This window comes from Panthera tigris, chromosome B4, assembly GCF_018350195.1.
Source record: "Panthera tigris isolate Pti1 chromosome B4, P.tigris_Pti1_mat1.1, whole genome shotgun sequence".
Lineage (NCBI taxonomy): Eukaryota > Metazoa > Chordata > Mammalia > Carnivora > Felidae > Panthera > Panthera tigris.
In genome coordinates this window covers 119776286-119795374 of record NC_056666.1, presented here as the reverse complement: position 1 = coordinate 119795374, position 19089 = coordinate 119776286, and the positions used below count along the sequence as shown (strand labels likewise).

The 19089-nt window shown below is 39.9% G+C and overlaps 1 protein-coding gene across 2 annotated transcripts in view; it reads right to left on the bottom strand.

Annotated features, from left to right (window-relative positions):
- Positions 1 to 552: 552 nt before the first annotated feature.
- SLC17A8 (solute carrier family 17 member 8) overlaps positions 553 to 19089 on the bottom strand; it is a 47777-nt gene continuing 29240 nt past the window's right edge. For both annotated transcript variants that reach the window (XM_007085659.3, XM_042990865.1), the window contains exons 6-12: positions 17545 to 17631; positions 16808 to 16947; positions 16535 to 16684; positions 15427 to 15559; positions 8826 to 8936; positions 4351 to 4478; positions 553 to 2345 (exon numbers count right to left, since the gene is read on the bottom strand). In XM_007085659.3, the coding sequence (XP_007085721.2) occupies positions 2001 to 2345; positions 4351 to 4478; positions 8826 to 8936; positions 15427 to 15559; positions 16535 to 16684; positions 16808 to 16947; positions 17545 to 17631 (1094 nt within the window). In that variant the 3' untranslated portion in view covers positions 553 to 2000. The remainder of the gene's footprint in view (positions 2346 to 4350; positions 4479 to 8825; positions 8937 to 15426; positions 15560 to 16534; positions 16685 to 16807; positions 16948 to 17544; positions 17632 to 19089) is intronic.

Sequence of the window (19089 nt, the reverse complement as noted above, 5' to 3'; positions counted from 1 at the left end):
ACTTTATTAACAGAAGAAAAAATAAAACACTGGCTACCATAAATTTCTCATTTTTTTTTTTACTTAGAAAACAGCACGAGTTTCACAATAAATTCTGGCTTATGGATGAAAATTATATAGCATGCTTTTTCTTCAACAGAAGAGTCCCAAAAAAGGTTGCAAGATGATAGCTAATGTTTATTGAGCACTTTCTACATGCCAGGAACTGTTCTATGGGACTTACATGCATTCACCCATGAAATACATTTAAAAGTATATAATAACATAAATTATATACGATGATATATTGGATATTATTTACTAGAGAGTCAGGCAATTCCTTTTTACTCTCAAAATTATTCTTTTTTAAAAATACACTACAACCCTGCTGGTACAATAAGGGACCAGAAATGTATATAGAAGAAATTACAAAAAACACTTTATAATAATAAGCTACAAGTAAAGCTAATTTTTTCTTTAATATTATATTTTTCTTCCAAAAGTAGAAATGAAAATTTCAAACCAATAAACAGGAAAATAATTTTATTTTCAAACAATCCTTTATGTGCCAATTTAAATTTTTTTTAATGTCATTAAATTTTGAGATTTGTCCAGAGAGTATCCATGCTATTGCCTTATGTGATCAAAGATGAATTTTTCAGCACTGTTGGTCTAGTTGTCACAGGTGTTTTCTGTCATGCTCTCATTTCATTTCCCTATATAATTACTGCCATATTATTATGGTTTTCCTCAGTAACATTCCAAATACACTCATTAGGAATACTTCAATCATAGTTGTGCGTAGTTTGATCAAACTTCCAAATATGACCAGCAGAAATGTCTAAAGACATACATTTTTTAAAACAGAAGACTCTTTTAAGAGAATTTTACCTAATAAAACACGTGAACCAATTTCTTAAATTACTAAATATCTTAAAGATGTATAAGTAATTTGGGACATTATTTACTTAACTAAATTCTTGATATTTTGAAGGGTTGAAATTCAGCCAAACCCTTCTTTACTTCTTCTCAGCCATTCCGGACACCAGATTCTTAGAAATTTAGCCATCTTATTCAGCTTTTTCCCTTTTCATTGTTCCTTTTCTTTCTTTCCTTTTTATTTTCTTTTTGTGTTCTTTTCTTTTCTTTTTTATGTTCTAACCTCTCTCTGAACCCAGGATCTTTGAATCCAGCCCCTGCTACAATGACAATGCTTTCTGCCATATCAAACCAGATGTTGATATGGCAGATGTTTCCCATTCTCCATGCCTGCCAAAATAGGGAATTATCCACAAGACCACCCTCTCCATTTTCAGTTTTCATTATTAAAAAAAATGTGCCTTCTCTATACTGAGGTGAAAACTTCTTCCCCAAGACTGCCACCTATTTTGGACCCTGTGAATCTCAGCCCTGGCCCTCGGACAAATCAATATTGTGTTGCTTTAGCTTTCTTAGTTGTAAAATGAAGATAATAAATGTATGTCATAGAGGTGTGGAAATGAAATGAGAATGTTTATAAAGCTCCTGGCACGATGCAGGGTCCCCATGAGCAATCGCCTTTATTAGGAATAGGAAACCCTCTTCTGCGTGGCTGCCCTCAGAAATGTGATGACAGCTCTTGTTTTCTCTGCTCCAGGCCAAATATGCTCAATTCCTTCGATTTTTCTTTGCATAGCATGGTATTGTCTCCCTTATTCTTCTAGTCATTCCTTTCTGAATAAGTTCAGAGCTTTGAGAACTGAACTTTGAGAACTCTTCTTTGAGAAGAGTCTACTGACAATCCAAAAATATTGTATTTTTATACCCATTTTGTCAACTGAGAGCAAGCTCCATACCCATAAGTGTCATTGCAAGATATTTTTCTTTTCTCTTCTCTATTGCTGGTCAGGTTTCCTTTCCTCCCCCTCCTATCTCCAGTGTCCCCATATTGACTCTCCGGCAAGCCAGGCTATGGGGAAGGTAATACGTATGGATACTTTCTGGTTCTAAGGTGAGGAGAAGATGGAAGTGCCCTTCAGACACTAGGCTGTGTCTGAGAAGTTTCCCTCTTCATTCTGGTAGGATGTCAGCTCTTCCTCATCGAGGGTCACTCCTCTCTGTCCTCTCCATTTCTCCTTCTGGACTTCGCAATTCTGGGTGGTGGCACCATAAGACATTTTCTTTTTGGGACTTGCAAAACTCTCATGGTTGAGTTCTGTCTCCTCAGCTAACTCATCTTGGTCAATGATTCCACACTTCTCCTCAGAGAGATTCTCAGGGTCAGCCCATTCCTGTTTCTCCCCAGAAGCAAAGACCCCATAGAAGATCACGCCACTGTAGTGCACCAGGGCAGCTATGAGGAACACATTCTGCCATTCCTCACGAGTCTAAACAAGGAAATACAGTACCAATTAATGTGTTTTAACCAAAAATAGAATTTTTTTAAAATTTATTTTGAGAGAGAATGATATCAGGGGAGGGGCAGAGAGAGAGGGAGAGAGAATCCCAAGCGGGCTGGTGCACTGTCAGCACACAACCCGATGCTGGACTTGATCTCACAAACTATAAGATCATGACCTGAGCCGAAATCAAGAGTCAGGCACTTAACCAACTGAGACACCTAGGCACCCCTTAACCAAAAATAGAGATTAACAGTAGGTTCTAGAGGCTTTCACTGGGACAAAAACTCCTGCCCACCCCAAAGGCAATGCTGTGCATCTAGGAAAGACGTAAGTCAGAAGCATGCCCAGGAGCCAAACAGAATTTGAGTGTTTAGAAAATGAATATTAAGGGAACGTCTGGCTGGCTCAGTTGGCCAAGCAAGTGACTTTTGATCTTGGGGCCATGAATTTAAGCCCCATGTGTGGTGTAGAGTTTACTTAAAAAAAAATTTTTTTAACGAGTTAACACTACAATGAATATAGAAATTACAGACTACAGTACATGTGCTTTTTTTAATTTATAAAAATACTTTTTAATATAAATAATATGCAAAAATCCATGCAGCACCATTTCACAGGTCTTTTAAATATACAGTGTGGTTTCCCTTCACATGGTAGTTTAAATTAAACTTGCTTTAGAAACCACCATTTTAAATATCAGACATCTCCCTCTTGCTTGCTGTTGGATACATAACAATATTTTAACCATGAAAATGCTGACTCTTAGCTGTCAATAACTTACTTATAATCATATTTTCTGTGTAAATACAGTAAATCAAAAAATAATGGGAATTTGTGTGTAAAGTTAGAAGAAGTTGGGGCACCTCTGTGGCTCAGTCTGTTAAGCATCTGACTCTTGCTTTTGGCTCAGGTCATGATCTCACAGTTTGTGAGTTCAAGCCCCACAATAGGCTTTGCACTGACAGTGTAGAACCTGCCTAGGAATCTCCTTCTTTCCCTCTCTCTCTGTCCCTCCCCCGTGCTCCCTCGCCTGCATGCGCACTCTCTCTCTCTCTCTCTCTCAAAATAAGTAAAATAAACTTTAAAAAATACATAGTTAGGTGAAGTTAATATCTGAGATTTATTAGTCATGTTACCCATCCCATGATCTCATGAACAGTGAGGAAGAACCTAGATCTTCTGCCTCTAAAATCCCCAAATCCACCTTCATTTTCTATCAAAAAATAAGAAAAGTTAACCTACACTTTCTCCTCCAAGAAGCTGGAAGATTTTCTGAAATCATATTAGTAATAGACAATCCAACTAAGAAAATAGTTGAGTAAAAACTCCATAGAATCAAAAAATTCTTATTTGTGGAAGGCAGCATCCTAAAACCTTTTCAACGACAGAGATTAAGAAACCATGTGGCCCGTGATTGAACTCTGGATAGATCTGGGTTCCTCCTCTATACCCACCCTCGTCTGAACACACAAAGGCTCAGTAATGACTGAGTGCCACACCCTTGTAGTTCTTATGTAGGGCCATTAATGTATTGTTCATTTGCTTCATAATAAGGAAGTCTAACAGCACTAATATCTTTACACTGGAACATGCTAAGTAATAGATGGAAACAGGCTATAAAGTTTAATTGCTTAGAATTATAAAGCAATCTTGGGTAAATTATTTATCCTGAGTTATTGCCTCAGTTTCTTCTTTGTGTCTCTAAATAGTCCTTATGATGATCGCTTCCCTCCCCCACGCCCCCCAACACATGCCCCTTTTACTTCTCTGTTGAGAAAATGTGGAAACAAACATCAATCAGCCCTATTGCCATCAATAAATAATAATTTTTTTAAAAAAATAAGAAGGAAGAAAAAAAGAACTTCAAATGACTCAGCCAAGGTCAAGGACATACACATTTACAGTCTGGGGCAGGGCCTTGAGGTCTCAAATCTGTATAGTACTTCAGTCCTATGATACTGCAACCCACAGCCCCAAAAGAGAACATTACCTTGTGCTTGGTCATTGCACCGACAATGAGGGGACAGACCATTCCAGAGAGAGTTCCCACTCCATTTGAGATCCCCATGAGAATGCTGGCATAGCGCGGGGCAATGTCCAGGTGGTTGACGTTAAAACCTACAGTGAAGCCAAAACCTCAAAATCAGAGTCAAGAACATTTTGGGAACTACACAGCTTTTCCCAACTCTCATCAATCTATTTGGTTTCCTCTGTGATATGGCCAATGGATAGCTCTACCGAGAGGGCTGGGTTGAGGATTGTCAGGCTGTGTCTGCACAACACAGAAAGATGTGCTGTGACTGATTAGCAATGGCTCCCATGGGTTCTCCGTGGGGAGAATTAGGACACCTGTGCTTGTAAGTTTGGAACTCCAAAGTAACCGTGTTTGGGGCAATACTGAAAAATTGAACGGATCACACTTAGAGGAAACAATCACACTGTTTACAGTTTGATTAGAACCAGATGGGACCTCATAATACCCTCCTTCCCAGTCCTCAACTCACTCCCAAAAGGCCACCCAAGGTAAGCCTGTCTTAGATGTTGCATGGCACAGTGGAAAAGGTACTTTTTTGATAACAAACAGTTGCACAAACATTGGCGGAATCCTCTGTAATTTACAAGAGACTTTCACATAATACTTGACCTGGAGTCTGTAAATCTGGATCCGAGTATTACTTCTACCACTTAAGTAATTTTTAGGCCTTTGTTTTCTCCTCTCTAATATGGGGATAAAATGACTAATGCACAAAGATGCGGTGAGATGAGCCTCAGGAAATGCGTATGCAAAAGCCCTTGGCAAGCAGCTAAGCTCTGCTAACCAGAGACCACTACACCTGGGACTCCGCCCACTGCTGCCACTGGGCTAAGTGTCTCCCTCTTTTGAGGTCTTGTATCAAAAGATAATGCTGCTAGGAGGGGTAAAATAATAAGTTTCCAACACCTCACTATTTACCTGTTTATCAATAGAGAAGAATGAGTGGAATGAAGGGGGAGGAGTGAAGACAGGGGAAGGGGCTCAGTTCTGAGAGAGGAGGCCACCAGCCCTGGGAACCAACTCTATCAGTAGTGCCCAGGCGTGCATTCTAGAGTTGAACAGACCTGCTTCCGGCAGCTCAATTGAGATGCAAACCTGGACAAAGGATTTAAACTTTCTGAACCTCTGCTTCTTCATCGATAAGCAGGAATAATCATTCTTATAAAATTGTTGTAAGAATTCAGTTAAATAACATATGTTAAATACATGGTACATACAAGTAAAAACCAACATGTATGTTTCTTATGGGTGGTTACCCATCTGTATCATTTACCACCATCTTCCCTGAACTGGCAAAGTGCTTGGTACATAGTACACACTTGATAAATAATTATTTAGTTACCCATTTGAGCCATTGAAATTACAGCAGGGGATTGTAGGTTTTGTTTATTCATGTTTTTGTTTTCCTTTGCCTTGCTTTTTAATTCTCTATTCTGTGCAAAGAACCTGAAAATAGGATTTAAAAAAAAATTTTTTTTTTCCTGATCTGGCACATTAGTTGTTTTTCCCTACCTCCATTCAGGGAGAATTTTGAGAAAAACTTTTTCGCAATAAATATACCTTCCTTTCAGATCCAAGTGGCAGACCATCAGCATATAAAACAGCTGCAAGATTAATTAATCTTACTGTTGATTTGCAAGCGATAAACACTTTATTAGAAAAGAACCCAGAGATAAGAAGCAATTAATATGATCGTTGAGTATTATATTCTGATACAAAGCCTAGGCATCTGTGCTCAGCTAAAGATAATGTGAGAAAAGCCACTTAGATTTCTAGTTGCACAATCCTGGTGTTTAGAAGAAAAAATTCATTGAGAAACTGAGCTATTGATAGATTATTTTGTAGTGGATTAAAAAAAATACACACAAGCTGAGAGAGTCTGTCTTCTCTACAGAGGACATTTTTTAAAGTATCACCCTTCCTAATCTCACCTGTCTCAGCTCTCTTGTTGATAATCAATTCCCTAATGGTACCTCTCTTCCTGGCATCCCAAACTCCTTATAAAGTTGGCAGATAGTAGGTCCTGAGGAATCACCATCCACCCAGGGCCATAGTCCTTCCCACAGTGTCACTGTTGGGTCAGATAAACCTTCCCCCCACCCCACCCCCATCCTAGCTACTCAATTTATGTGGGCAAGTTAAGTCACCTTTCTAAGCCCCAGTGTCTTCGCTCTGGTAAAATGGATATAGCAAAATCCTTCTCATAGACTTGTCAGGAGGATTAAAGGAGATATGTCAAAAAGTTGCTAGGATTGAGTAAGTGCTAAAAAAAGAATGGCAGAACTGTTTTTTAGTATTTTGGGTTTCTCTCCTTCTGATCATGGCATAATTGGCAATCCAGGAACAATGTGAAATATTTCATTACTGCTGAGGACAGGATATGAATCCCTTTCGCATCATAGAGCTATCAGGGGAAGTTGTTCCTCAACATCTACTGGAAATAAGTCATGATTGCCCTATCTTTGCTGCTCAAAGTATCGACCAAAGATCAGCAGCAGCAGCATCACTGAGGAGCTTGTTAGAAATGCTAAATCTCAGGCCCCAACCTGAACCTGCTGAATCAGAATCTGCATTCTGTAAGATGCTAGGGTGATTTGTGTGGGCATGAAAGTTTGAGAAGCCCTTGGCTAAAGTGTATAATAACTGAACAACACGATTCACAATACTGAATACTTATTAATTTTGTTGTGCATCTGGCACTGCTAGGGGTTTCAAACACTTTATTTCCACTAGAATGTAAACTTTATGAGGACACCATCTGATTTTTTCCACTGCAATATCCCTTGTGCTGAAAACAGCACCTGGCTCATAGGAAGTATGAGCAAATGCATGAATTATCTGAAGTTCATTGCAATCTCCCAACAACCCTGTGAGGTTGTCATTATACCTCTCCAATTTCTGAGTGAGGAAACCAGGGCTTGAGAATTTAAATGAATTAGCCAACTTTTCCTTTTATAAGTAGCAAGTAGTAAAGAGAAACCTCAAAATCAGGTCTATGCAAGGGCACCTGGATGGCTCAGTCAGTTAAGTGTCTGACTTCTGCTCAGGTCATGATCTTGTGGTTGTAGGTTTGAGTCCCACATTGGGATCTGTGCTGACAGCTCAGAGCCTGGAGCCTGCTTCAGATTCTGTGTTTCTCCTTCTTTCTACCCCTCCCCCACTCACAGTCTGCCTCTCTGTCTCAAAAATAAATAAACGTTAAAAAAAATTATTTTTTAAATCAGGTCTATGTACCACCAAACCCAAGTTCTTGGTTGCAAGCTACTTTTAAAATAGAGGGTTTCACCCCTAATTTTACTGTTTAACAGCTCTATTAATTTGAAAAGATCACATCTTTATTTTAGGGTAGTTTAGAAAACTAGAGGTTCCATATTTCCCTGTCTTGGGACATTCGTCCTCTGATCTTTCAGGCAGCCTGGAATGGTAAAAAGAGCACGAACATGGAGACAGCCAGAAATGCACCTTACTTGTTCCTTTGCCACCAATTGTATGCCAGTAGAAAAATACCTACTTTTTCTGAGTTTTAGGTACCTCATCAGTAAAATAGTGGTATTATCCACTTCCTTCACAGTGCTGTGAGATACACATGATATTTGTAAACTGTTCTGTAAGTGATCACTGTCAGTGTTACCGTATGTTTTAAGGGTAAAAAACAACTAAATTTTACTTTTTCACCCAGTTTTGCATAGGGAGCTTCTGACGCCTGTAAGACAGGGCATGATAGCACCCTGACCTGTCACACAGTTGGTCTCTGCTCCTGTAAAACAAAGAGACTGATGCCACCTAGGGTAGTGTGAGAATTACACAGAGGGCTTTGAACAGTCCCAGGCACAGAGTTGTGCTTGGTCAAAGTTAGCTCTCACTGTCATCATTATTATTCTTACTATGTACTCTCGCCTGTTGGGAAAGTCACTTCCCCTCTGCATTTCCTTCTTTAGAAAATGAAAGCCATGGAGAAGACAAAAGCTTCTAAAGACCTTTCCACTCTAAAAAAACTTCTGACTTTATGGGACTATGTCAAATGACTACATCATGTGACTTTTGAGCTAATATTAGCCATCTCTAGTTAGAGGGAGGATAGAAAATCAAGAGCCTCTGTGAGGAAGAGTGACCTGGTCCTGAAGTATCGAGTGGCACTTAACCCAGGACACAGGCTTGTGCCTCTGCCCACAGCTCAGGGGCGTTGCCTGCACTTTATGTCTTCTTCAAAGCAGGGAGGTAGGGGCAATTCCAGCTTGCCTAGGCTCCTAAGCCTAGTCCTCAATGATCTTACAAAGTCATTCCCACATGATGAAATTCTCTAGCCAGTAGCCTGCTCCTTGGGAATGGCCTGGCTACTAAAGGAAAGTAATACAATATTTTTTTCCTTCCTTCCTCCCAAGACTTGCTGAATCTGTAGAAAAGATTTGGAAAACCAAAGGACACCTCACCTGAAATAGCAAAGCCACTAAATCCTACAGCAAGCACCAGAAAGGAGATGGCTACCCCTTTGGTATGGGAAAAGCCAACCACCAGGAGTAAGGTTGCCTCCATGCCAAAACCTGCAAATGCAAACAGCAGGAAAAAAATATTGTTTTCATGTCAGTCAGCTCAGTTCACAAATTTATCAAATAAGAATCTATTCATATTTCCATGGACCTAATTTTTTAGTATGTACATTCTGGCACATTGCTTACAATATTACCTGGGTGCTTCATCACTACAGGACTACGCTAATATTACCCCAGTGTTCTGTGAGCCTTCCAACATGCGTCCTGGTGCACGTTGAATACTGAGAAGTTCCAGCACGTTCCAATGATGCCCCTGGGATGGGGGATGTTTACTATCAGTTGCTTCATGGGTAGTTGCCCCTGCCATTTCTAAATACTAAAACTCTCTTATATACTGTCAGTGATCCCCTCTTTGGTTATGTAAGTTATGGCCTCTCACAGAAAAATACAATGACAACACTCTAATATATATCACCAGAAATGACCAGAACGCTGTAGAGAATATCAGAAACAAAAAGCAGATCTTCATCTCTTGTAAAGCATAAGGCAAAAATTTTCCCTTTCAGAAGTTCACCAAGCTCTCAAGCCTCTTTATAAAAGCCATGAGACATTTGCACAGAAATAAAGCAGAACAAAAGTACTTTCTGTTCCTTTCATTCTAAATAAGTGAATCCAGTACAATAAAAAAGGATGAAGAAGTTATGAAGATGTTCCTTCTCACAAAACACACACCACACACATACTCACACACACATGTACACACACTCGAGTTCAGCCAACAGCAGACAGAAAGAAGATGTAAGTGCCATTTCCAGGTATATGAAGTGCCCTGGGGTACATGAAGACAATGATGCTTCATTCTGGAGACTGTCTGCTGATTCCAGACATCTCTACCCGACTGTCCTGTAGTCACCTCAAAGACCATAACAGATAGAATTAATCTATCAACCTATGTTTATAACCCAGACTTTAGATTCAGACAAGCCTGGGTTCCGGTTCTACCACAAAACCACTAATTATGTGACCCTGGACAAGTCCCTTCATCCCTTAGATGCCTCATTCTCAAAAATGGGGTTAATGATACAACCTTGTAGGATGCTGGAAGAGTAAATAAAATTGGGTATGTAAGGTATCAAGTGCAGTCCCTGTCACATGAGCACAGCTCAAGTCAACCAAAAGTGGGATGCCTGGCTGGCTTAGTCAGTGGAGCATGCGACTCTTGATCTTGGGTTTTGAGTCATACCCCACATTGGGTGTAGAGATTACTTAAAAAAAAAAAGACTTAAAAAAAAAAGTCAACCAAAAGTCAAATGTTCAAATCACAGAATCATCTTGGACACTTCTCACTCTTCCTCAGCTTTCACATACAAATCTGTAGGTGTCAAATGTGACCTCTTTTTATCCTCCTCCGCTGTCTTGGTCCTGGGTCCCACTACTTCTCACCTGGACAAATTCAATACCTCCTTTATTGGTCTCCCCACCTCTTCCTCTGACCCGTTCTCCACATCACTAGCTCTCTAAACTACACATTGACTCCATTGCCCTTTTGCTTAAAACTTTTGTCAAGGGTCACACGTTATCAGTATAGCACTTATAATAAACCCTCCTGCTGGTCCAGGTTCATCTGCCAGCCCTCACCGCCCTGCCCCTGCCCCCTATAAAGCTTTCTGTTGTAGTCGCATAAATCTATGAGCATTTCCTACTCACAACACTGTTTCATCCCCCTGACATATTTTTATAAGCTCTTCCTTTGCCTGTGATACTCTTCTCCAGCCACTTATTTCTCTTTTTCTGGAGCAACCTTACCATCCTTTAAAGGCCGTTTCAAATATTACTTCTAGGAAGCATCTCTGACAACACTGCCCTTCCCCACACTGGTGAAGCTGACATCTCCTTTTTATTCCTCATATTACAGAAACTTTCAACATTGCTTTGTAATTTTTTGTTTATGTTTCTGCCTCTGCCACAAACTGTGACGTTATCCAGAAAGATACCAAGTATGTAGCACAGAGCCTGGCTAGCATGTAGCGGGCACTCAATAAATAATGGTTAATGAATTAATGTAAAGGGAAGAAAATGAGACCCGGAATCAAGACAGTTAGATTGAAATACAAGCTAAAATACCTTTTGTAGAACTTGGTGAATTGCTTACCTTCTGAGTTCGTTTTCTCAAAACTATCATAGAAACAGAGCAAGCATCAGTAATTGTTTTAGATGGCCATTCAAAGAGAATCAGATGAAATGGGGAACAGTGGTGCTTTTCAACTGGTGGCTTTATACCACTACTACTTGTTAATTTTGTTTCAAGATTTTAAATTATACATAGGGAAAAACTGCTAGTATTTTATATACTAACTAAAAGTGCTTTTGAAGTGGCCCATTTTAAATAACAAGGCATCTTGCTGAAACTTTTTTTTAAATTTTATTTATCTGTTTTGAGAGAGAGAGAGAGGAAGAGAGAAAATGTGCATAAGCCCACAGGGGAGGGGAAGAGAGAGAGGGGGAGAGAGAGAATTCCAAGCAGGCTCCACACTGGCAGCGCTGAGCCTGACACAGGGTTCGAGCTCACAAACCATGAGATCGTGACCTGAGCAGAAATCAAGAGTCTGACGCATAACCGACTGAGCCACCCAGGTGCCTTTGGCTGAAACTTCTTTTATCTTAGTACTCTAGACAAAGGTTGTAAGGAAAAATTAATTCCCCCAAAGAATTAGAATGGAGACATTTTGTGAAAAATAAAACTTACAAATGACACACTGGTTCATCTATAAGGGGGAAAAATGATCTTTGCCAAATAGTTAGTAGATTTCCAAAGGACGGGGTGGGGGGGTGGGAAAACATTTAAGAGCTTAAATAGTTTCTGTCTATAGTGAAAAATGCTAGAGATAGGACGACTATGTTCCAGGAGCTTAAGGATAAAATTTGAACGTCAGAGGTGATCAAAAGACCTTGAAAGTGAACCTATTCAGAGCTGACCAGAAAAATAGAACTAGGATTTAAAGGTCTGAGAAAAATGTTCACTTCATATTAAAACAATCTAAAGTTCACACAGGCAACCGATGGAGCCAGACTAGAATTTTTTTACCTCAGTCACACTTAACAAGTACCATAGAGGGAAGTACAAGGATTTGACATCTGTTTTCGAGGATCTTGGAAATGTGCCCTGACTGAGAATGAACTAGAACAGACCTTCATGTCTTAGGTGATCTGTGTGTTTTAAATGATTCTAGCAGCAAACATCCCTTGCCTATGGAAAGAAAAGAAAGTGACAGACTCTAGCAAATGTGCGATCCTTCTCAGATGAGAAATGTCCTCTATATTTCTTCTTAGAGAGTATGAAACCAACGAAAATTACCTATAAGATCATGCAAGTGCTTCATTACGTCCAAATCAATCTGGCTTGTTCAATGATGGCATAAAACTCTCTCCTCATGTATTTATTTCTAGTCTAGCATCTTCGTATATAAGCAAAATAAGACAACGATTTTTTAAAACATTCTATGTAAAACTCACTGGTCCTGCTATTTCAAAATATCAAATGACATGACAAGATATGCAAAGAGGTTTTGAGGGTTTTGTTTTGTTCTTTAAGATGGGAGACAGGCTAGGGAGGTTCTATGTTTGTGTTCTAGTTTTGGTGGGGTCGGGGGAAGAGATCTGCTTTCAACAGTCACTTTGTTAACACTTTAAAATCTTTGAGAATTCTCACCACCCCTCCTCCCAATGCCAACACTATCGATTGTGGAGGATCAATGGGTGAAGTGATTGGGGCAAAATTAAACACAAACAAGACATTCCTATAAAGTATGTTCAGAGTCTCCAAGACATCTGGCTTTAGAAAAGTTTGTACAAGTGGAATTGAAATCCAGAATTTTCTTTCAAATTCCAGGTTAAGAGGTTGCATATTTTTGGCCATGGGAAATCACTTGAATAGCAAATACTTATTGAATGCCTCCTTAGAAAAACTTCGATTTTGTTAGTGTCTTAAACACAGGAGAGGAAAAATGCATTATCTACCAAAAACCTTCTATAGGTTGGATCCATGCTAGGTGCATTTGTACATTGTCTCATTTAACATTTGTAATAATCTTTGAAAGAAAATATGATTATTCAGATTTTAAAGAAGAAAGTTGGGCTCAGAGAATTTAAAAATCCACCCAATTTTCTCCACCTCCATTGACACCACTTTAGTTCAAGTTACCATCTTCTCTTGAAAGAGTAACCAAAATAGCCTCCTAACTGCTCTCCCTTCTTTTACTTTTGTGTTCTACCTTCTATTCAGATTTGAAAATATAAGTCAAATCATGTCACTTTCCCTGTTTTAAACCCTCTACTTGCTTCCCAGGGCATTTCAAATAAAACACAAGCTCTGCACGTGTCTACAAAGCCTCCCAAGATCTGGCCCTCATCAAGCATTCTGGTCCCATCTCCTGTCACTCTCCACCTCACTCCTTAGGCTCCAGCCATTTTGAATTTCTTTCCCTCTGCTCTCTAACATGCCACATTAATGCCTGCCTCAGGGCCATTGCACATGCTATTACTGCTGCCTAAAATGCTTTCCTGCAAGAGGTATAATAAGGTACCAATCAAGTGTATGCATGGGCAGGAGCAGTCACTGGAAGCTGATGTAGACTTTACAAGAAGGAGGATGAACTCATGTGGAAGGATGTGTGGATAGGACTGGGTGAGAAGTGAAGGTGAGCATAACTCACAGTCAAGAGCAAGGGAGTAAGCAAAGTCAGAGGTGGAAAAGGATATCCAGGGCCTACTGTGGAGGGCTATTCAGCTGGAGTACAATGTGGTAATCAGAGGAGTGGCTCCTGTATGAGTTTCTGATTGCTGCTGTAACAAATTATCACAAATTTACTGGCTTAAAACCATACAAACTTATTACTGTATAGTGCTGGAGGTCAGAAGACTGAAATGGGTCCTGGAGACCTAAAATCAGGATGTTAACAGAACTGTGTTCCTTCTGGAGGCTTTAGGGGAAACTCCATTCTTGCTTTTCCCAGCCTCTAGAGCCCACCTGCACTCCTTGGCTTGTGGCTGCATCACTCTGATATTTGCCTCTACCATCATATCTCCTTCTCTGGCTCTGTCCCTCCTGCCTCCTCTTATAAGGAACTCTGTGATTGCATTGGGTCCACCCAGATAATCCAAGATCATCTCCCCATCTCAAGGTCCTTAACTTGATCACATCTGCAAAGTTCCTTTTATTATATAGGGAAACATAAGCACAAATTTTGGGAATTAGAACATGAACATCTTTGGGGGACCATTATACTGTCTACCTCAGCTACCTTGAATGCAGTGCCTCAGAGCTTGACCTCTCACCTTCCAGAGAGCAGATCCACACCTGCCAACCTTCAGTCTCCTATAGAGAAGTTCACATCAATGGCAGGGCCAAACATCTCTGCCTGGGACCAACAGTCAAACTGCTGGAAGAACTGATGCCAATAGGCTATTCCCAAGCTCCCTGGTCAGACTTTATACCTGAAATGCTGTTGGATCAGATTATGTCTGCTCTTGCGTAGCCTTCATATAATCTTCACTTTTAAGTGGTCCTGACCCATATAATCTAGAGTGACTGTCCACCCCTTCCCTCCTTTCCAACTTAATATTGCAGCTGTGACCTTTCACCCATAGATGGCACTGTTCTCCACCTCCTGCTTGCCCATCCTGACCCCAATGCCCTGGAGGAGTAGCTTCACTGACTGGGACAATGAGCTCAGACAGAGATCTTGCACAGGATCTGCCATGAGCAAGTCACTTTATTTTACCCCAGTTTCTTCACTGTAAACCACAGTGAGGACATAGCTTAGTGTCTAACACAGAAAGCATCCAATAAATCCTAATTTAAACACAAAAACAAAAAAAAGGTTTAAAAAAGTGGAAGGTTTAAAAAAAGATGAGCAGTTATAAACATTGTAGGGGTTCATGATTACCTTTACCTCCCTCTTTAGGAAAATCACCCAGCTTCTAATTTGTCTTTGCAAAATCAAAACATAAAGCAGAAACTAAATAAAACAGAAAAGAGTTTGTGTGTGTGTGTGTGTGTGTGTGTGTGCGCACGCACATGCATATGTTAAGAAAGAAGACTATTCAGAGGAAATATTTTTCTTGTATTTCTTACCAAAACCTGTATATACAGAAAGGGATAAACTGTATATACAGAATAATTATGTATATACAGAATAAACTACAAAAGCAAAGGATTATGTGTATGGGAGAATATATGGGAAGGATAAACAATAAAGATATATCACAGGAAATCAGTTTGCTTTGGCTTAAGAGTAAATGAAAGAAGCATTTCTACAGTTGGAGGTGAGTACTGATCTATCAACTAAGTTGTCCTATTTCAGGCTGCACAAGCTGGATGACCAGTTAGCAGGGGTATGATGGACACTCAAGTATCTACTGGGGGATGGATTTAGGGGCCTTTAAGGTCCTTTCTAATGATTATACAGAACCCCCAAAATATGCTGTGCAGTTCATCTCATTCTGTAAAGGCTACTTAAGCCATCTATGAAATCCACAGTACCTCCACAGTTCATGATTTTTCTGACAGCAGTTGTGGTCAAAATTTTTCTGCTTCTTAAATAATCAGCCAGTTGTCCTCCAATCGGCACAATGATGGTCATAACCATGTGTGGGACTGCTGACAAGAGACCCACCTGGAGAGAAATAAAAAACAATGAGCTATTTTTAGCTGCTTCAGACAGATGCACTTCCCCAATTCCTTGCCCACTCCCCACCAAGTTTAATCATCTAATTATATGAGACCCAGATAGGCCTGAATTTTATAATAAATAATGAATGAGTGAATGATCTTAAGTATAGACCTGTCTCTCCCACCGGACTGGAAGCTCCTTGAGGACAGACCTGACTTGTATTCATCACAGAGGCCCCAGCACCTGCCAAAGGGCCCAGCACATAGTAAACACTTGGCACAAAGTGAGCATTCATGGATGGCTTCATGGATGGCAACCACTATACATATATATATATATATATATATGGCTCCTCCATGGTCACCCCGGACAGTACCTGGGCTATGAAAACATCTACCTCTACTAGGCTGCTGTTCTTTTCCTGTAGGAAGGTGGTTAATTCTTTCATGATGATGGCTATGTTTCACCATCTACACCTTTCCTCCCTGAAACGCAGACAATCTAATCACAGTGGCTGGAGACATTGAAGGAGGTTTTTTCTAAATCATACAAGCCAATGGTTGTTATTGCTATAACTACCATTATGGAGAGTAGGGTGGTCTGCAAAACAAGCGTTAAGTCTCTTACTGCTACTCACCAAGTACATTATAAGGGGAAAAAAACCTTCTTGCCTTCAAATCTTTTTATTCTTACCTAATATGCAGTTCATGAGTTTAGCTTCAAAAAAACCTTTGAGATAGAATAAAACATAAATCTTTAAAAGCAGCTTAAAACATCTTTGATCCTTACAAAGAAGAAATTAAATAGCTATGTATACTGTGCCCAGAACGTACAATTTGTCTGATCTCTAGGGTATTAGGTGTCACAGAACTGTTATGAATTTTGATCAGCAATTTAATTATTTTATCATGCAAAGATTTTCTCAGTAGAAGCAAGAAATTTAAGGTTAAAGAACATTAGAAGCATCTATGTGTTTACCTTACTTATTGCAAATCCAAAGACCTCTTCAAAATAAGCAGGCTGACTTATTAACAGCAAATAAAAGGTCCAGCTTCTGCAAAAATTTGCCACAATGATTGCATAAACTGGCAACGATGTGAAAAATTTTTTCCATGGTGTGTTAAATTTCTAGAGAGTAAAAATACCAGATTTTTAGTGACTATATTGACATATTTTTTTTCTTGAGAGGACAACACAATCACTAAGAGAAGTAGAAAAGAGGCAAGTCTTCATCTGTCCATCTCTACTTACACTGAGACTAACCACGTTGGCTCCTTCTCCTATACTTGTCTCTATGTAGGTCCTCTCCTCACTGGATATTGTTGGGTGAGCAGCGGGACATTCATAGGCCTGCAGCAGCCAAAATGTGTACCAAATAATCCCAAACATACCTGCAGTAAAAAACAAAAGGCTTAATGATATGGTTTCCTGGCCTTTTGTCTCTAAATTTTCCAAATCTCAAAATATTGCCATATAGCATGACGTTCATCTAGAAAGAAGTATTTCTTTGCTTTTCCTGTTGTTGTTGTTGTTGTTGTTAGCTTGTATGTAAAGAAAGGTAATATTATTCCCATTAAGAAAGTAACTTTAATACAAACATTAAATGAATCATAAACAGACAAGTATTCCACTTACATGATAAACTTGTTTTAATAATCTCTATTTTCATATAGTAAATTCTTTTTTTAATGTTTATTTATTTTGACAGAGAGAGAGAGAGAGAGACAGAGCAAGCATGGGAGAGGCAGAGAGAGAGAAAGAGATTGCCAGGCAGGCTCCATGCTGTCAGCACAGAGCCTGACGCAGGGCTCAGTCTCACTAATGGAAAGCTCATGCATGACCTGAGCTGAGATCAAAAGTCAGGCACTTAACCAACTGAGCTACACAGGCACTCCATTCATACAGTAAATTCTTAGCCAATCCCAATATACAATAAAATTCCATCTCTATGAGTCAACCATGGGAACTCATAAAGTCAAATTACTCACCATAAATATAAAAGACAGAGGCCCATCCAATGTACTGTACCAACACCCCAGCCAGAGGCATGGCAATCACTGCCCCCGCATAGGAACCTAGAACAAGGAAACATGGATGGAAACTTAGCAACAGTCACTCATGCCGCCTCAGGTCATCTCGAGTTCCTGCTGAGATGATGAATCGAATGGAGCGAGAGTCACAATGCGCTTGTGCAGAAGGACAAACTCCCAGGGTGCCTTACCACAGGGCTTCCAGCAGAGAAAGATCACCAGGTGCCCTTTAACTACATCCAGGTACCATGGAGGAATGAGACAAAGATTGCTTGGGCACAGCAATTTGGAATTACATGAAAAAATAGAAAAAAGCGGTGAGAAAACTCTCAGAGAAATTTGAAAAATTCAACCAGGTACAATATTTTTTTTTAATGTTTGTTTTATTTTTGAAAGAGAGAAAGAGAGTGTGACCAGGGGAGGGGCAGAGAGAGAGAGGGGGACAGAGGATCCGAAGCCGGCTCCACACTGACAGCTGGGAACCCAAGTCCGACACGGGGCTCGAACCCATGAATCATGAGATAACAACCTGAGCCTGAAGTCAGACACTCAACCAACAGAACCACCCAGGCCCCTGGGAGAGCCACCCAGCCACCCAGCCACCGGGTACAATATTATGTACTGAAGACAGCAAGCAAAGGCACAAATAGATCTGCCTTTCAGAGTTCACAGTTCAGAAGAATTATCACCTAGGTCTTTAAATGAGGGACTTCAAACTATTAAGAAATCAGGGTTTTTAGAGTCTTGATTTTTTTTTTTTTAATCAGGAGACAGTTCTATTCCAGGATGGCAGTGTGAACAGGATGGCTCCTCTCTCCACCTACCTCCGGAATGGGCATATGTTTAAGTTTATTTCTTTGTAAATACTTAACCTTGTAAATACCTATATGTGGATGTTTATCTTGTCTAGACAAGATAACAAAAGCTAGAGGTCTGGTGTCCACTATGCCCTACAGCTCCGTGATATCTGCTGTAGAAACATGAGCCCTGAAAACTCTTAATCAATATTAACTGAATCAAAGAAACAAAAAAAATTACTACCTGAAATTCCCTCTGGGCTGTGAATGAAAAAATTCTTGCTCTGAAAAAGTGAGTAGCAACAAGATATTCTATATCTCAGACCTCAGTGCTAAGGAAGACCTTCAGGAAATGGGAGTTCGGGGATCTTCCCAGAGAAAGAGATTAAATTCCATCTTTCCAAGCTGGGACTGACTGGCCAGGAAAGGCCAAACCTGGAATCTCAAATCTGAGCATCATGACACCTGAGGGAGCCTCTCAATCTGTGGGAATCATTTTCCTCAGATAGAAGATGGGAATGAAATCTCCATCTCACACAGTCATTTTGAGAATCAAATAAACTATGTCTGTGAAGATGTTTTGTAAGCTGTAATTAGAGCTGCACAAACGCCAACTATTATGTTACTGTAATGTACAGAATGACAATGCATTTTTTTTCAACCTCATACTTCCTCAAACCAGGAAGACAAGCATTCCAAGGCAATT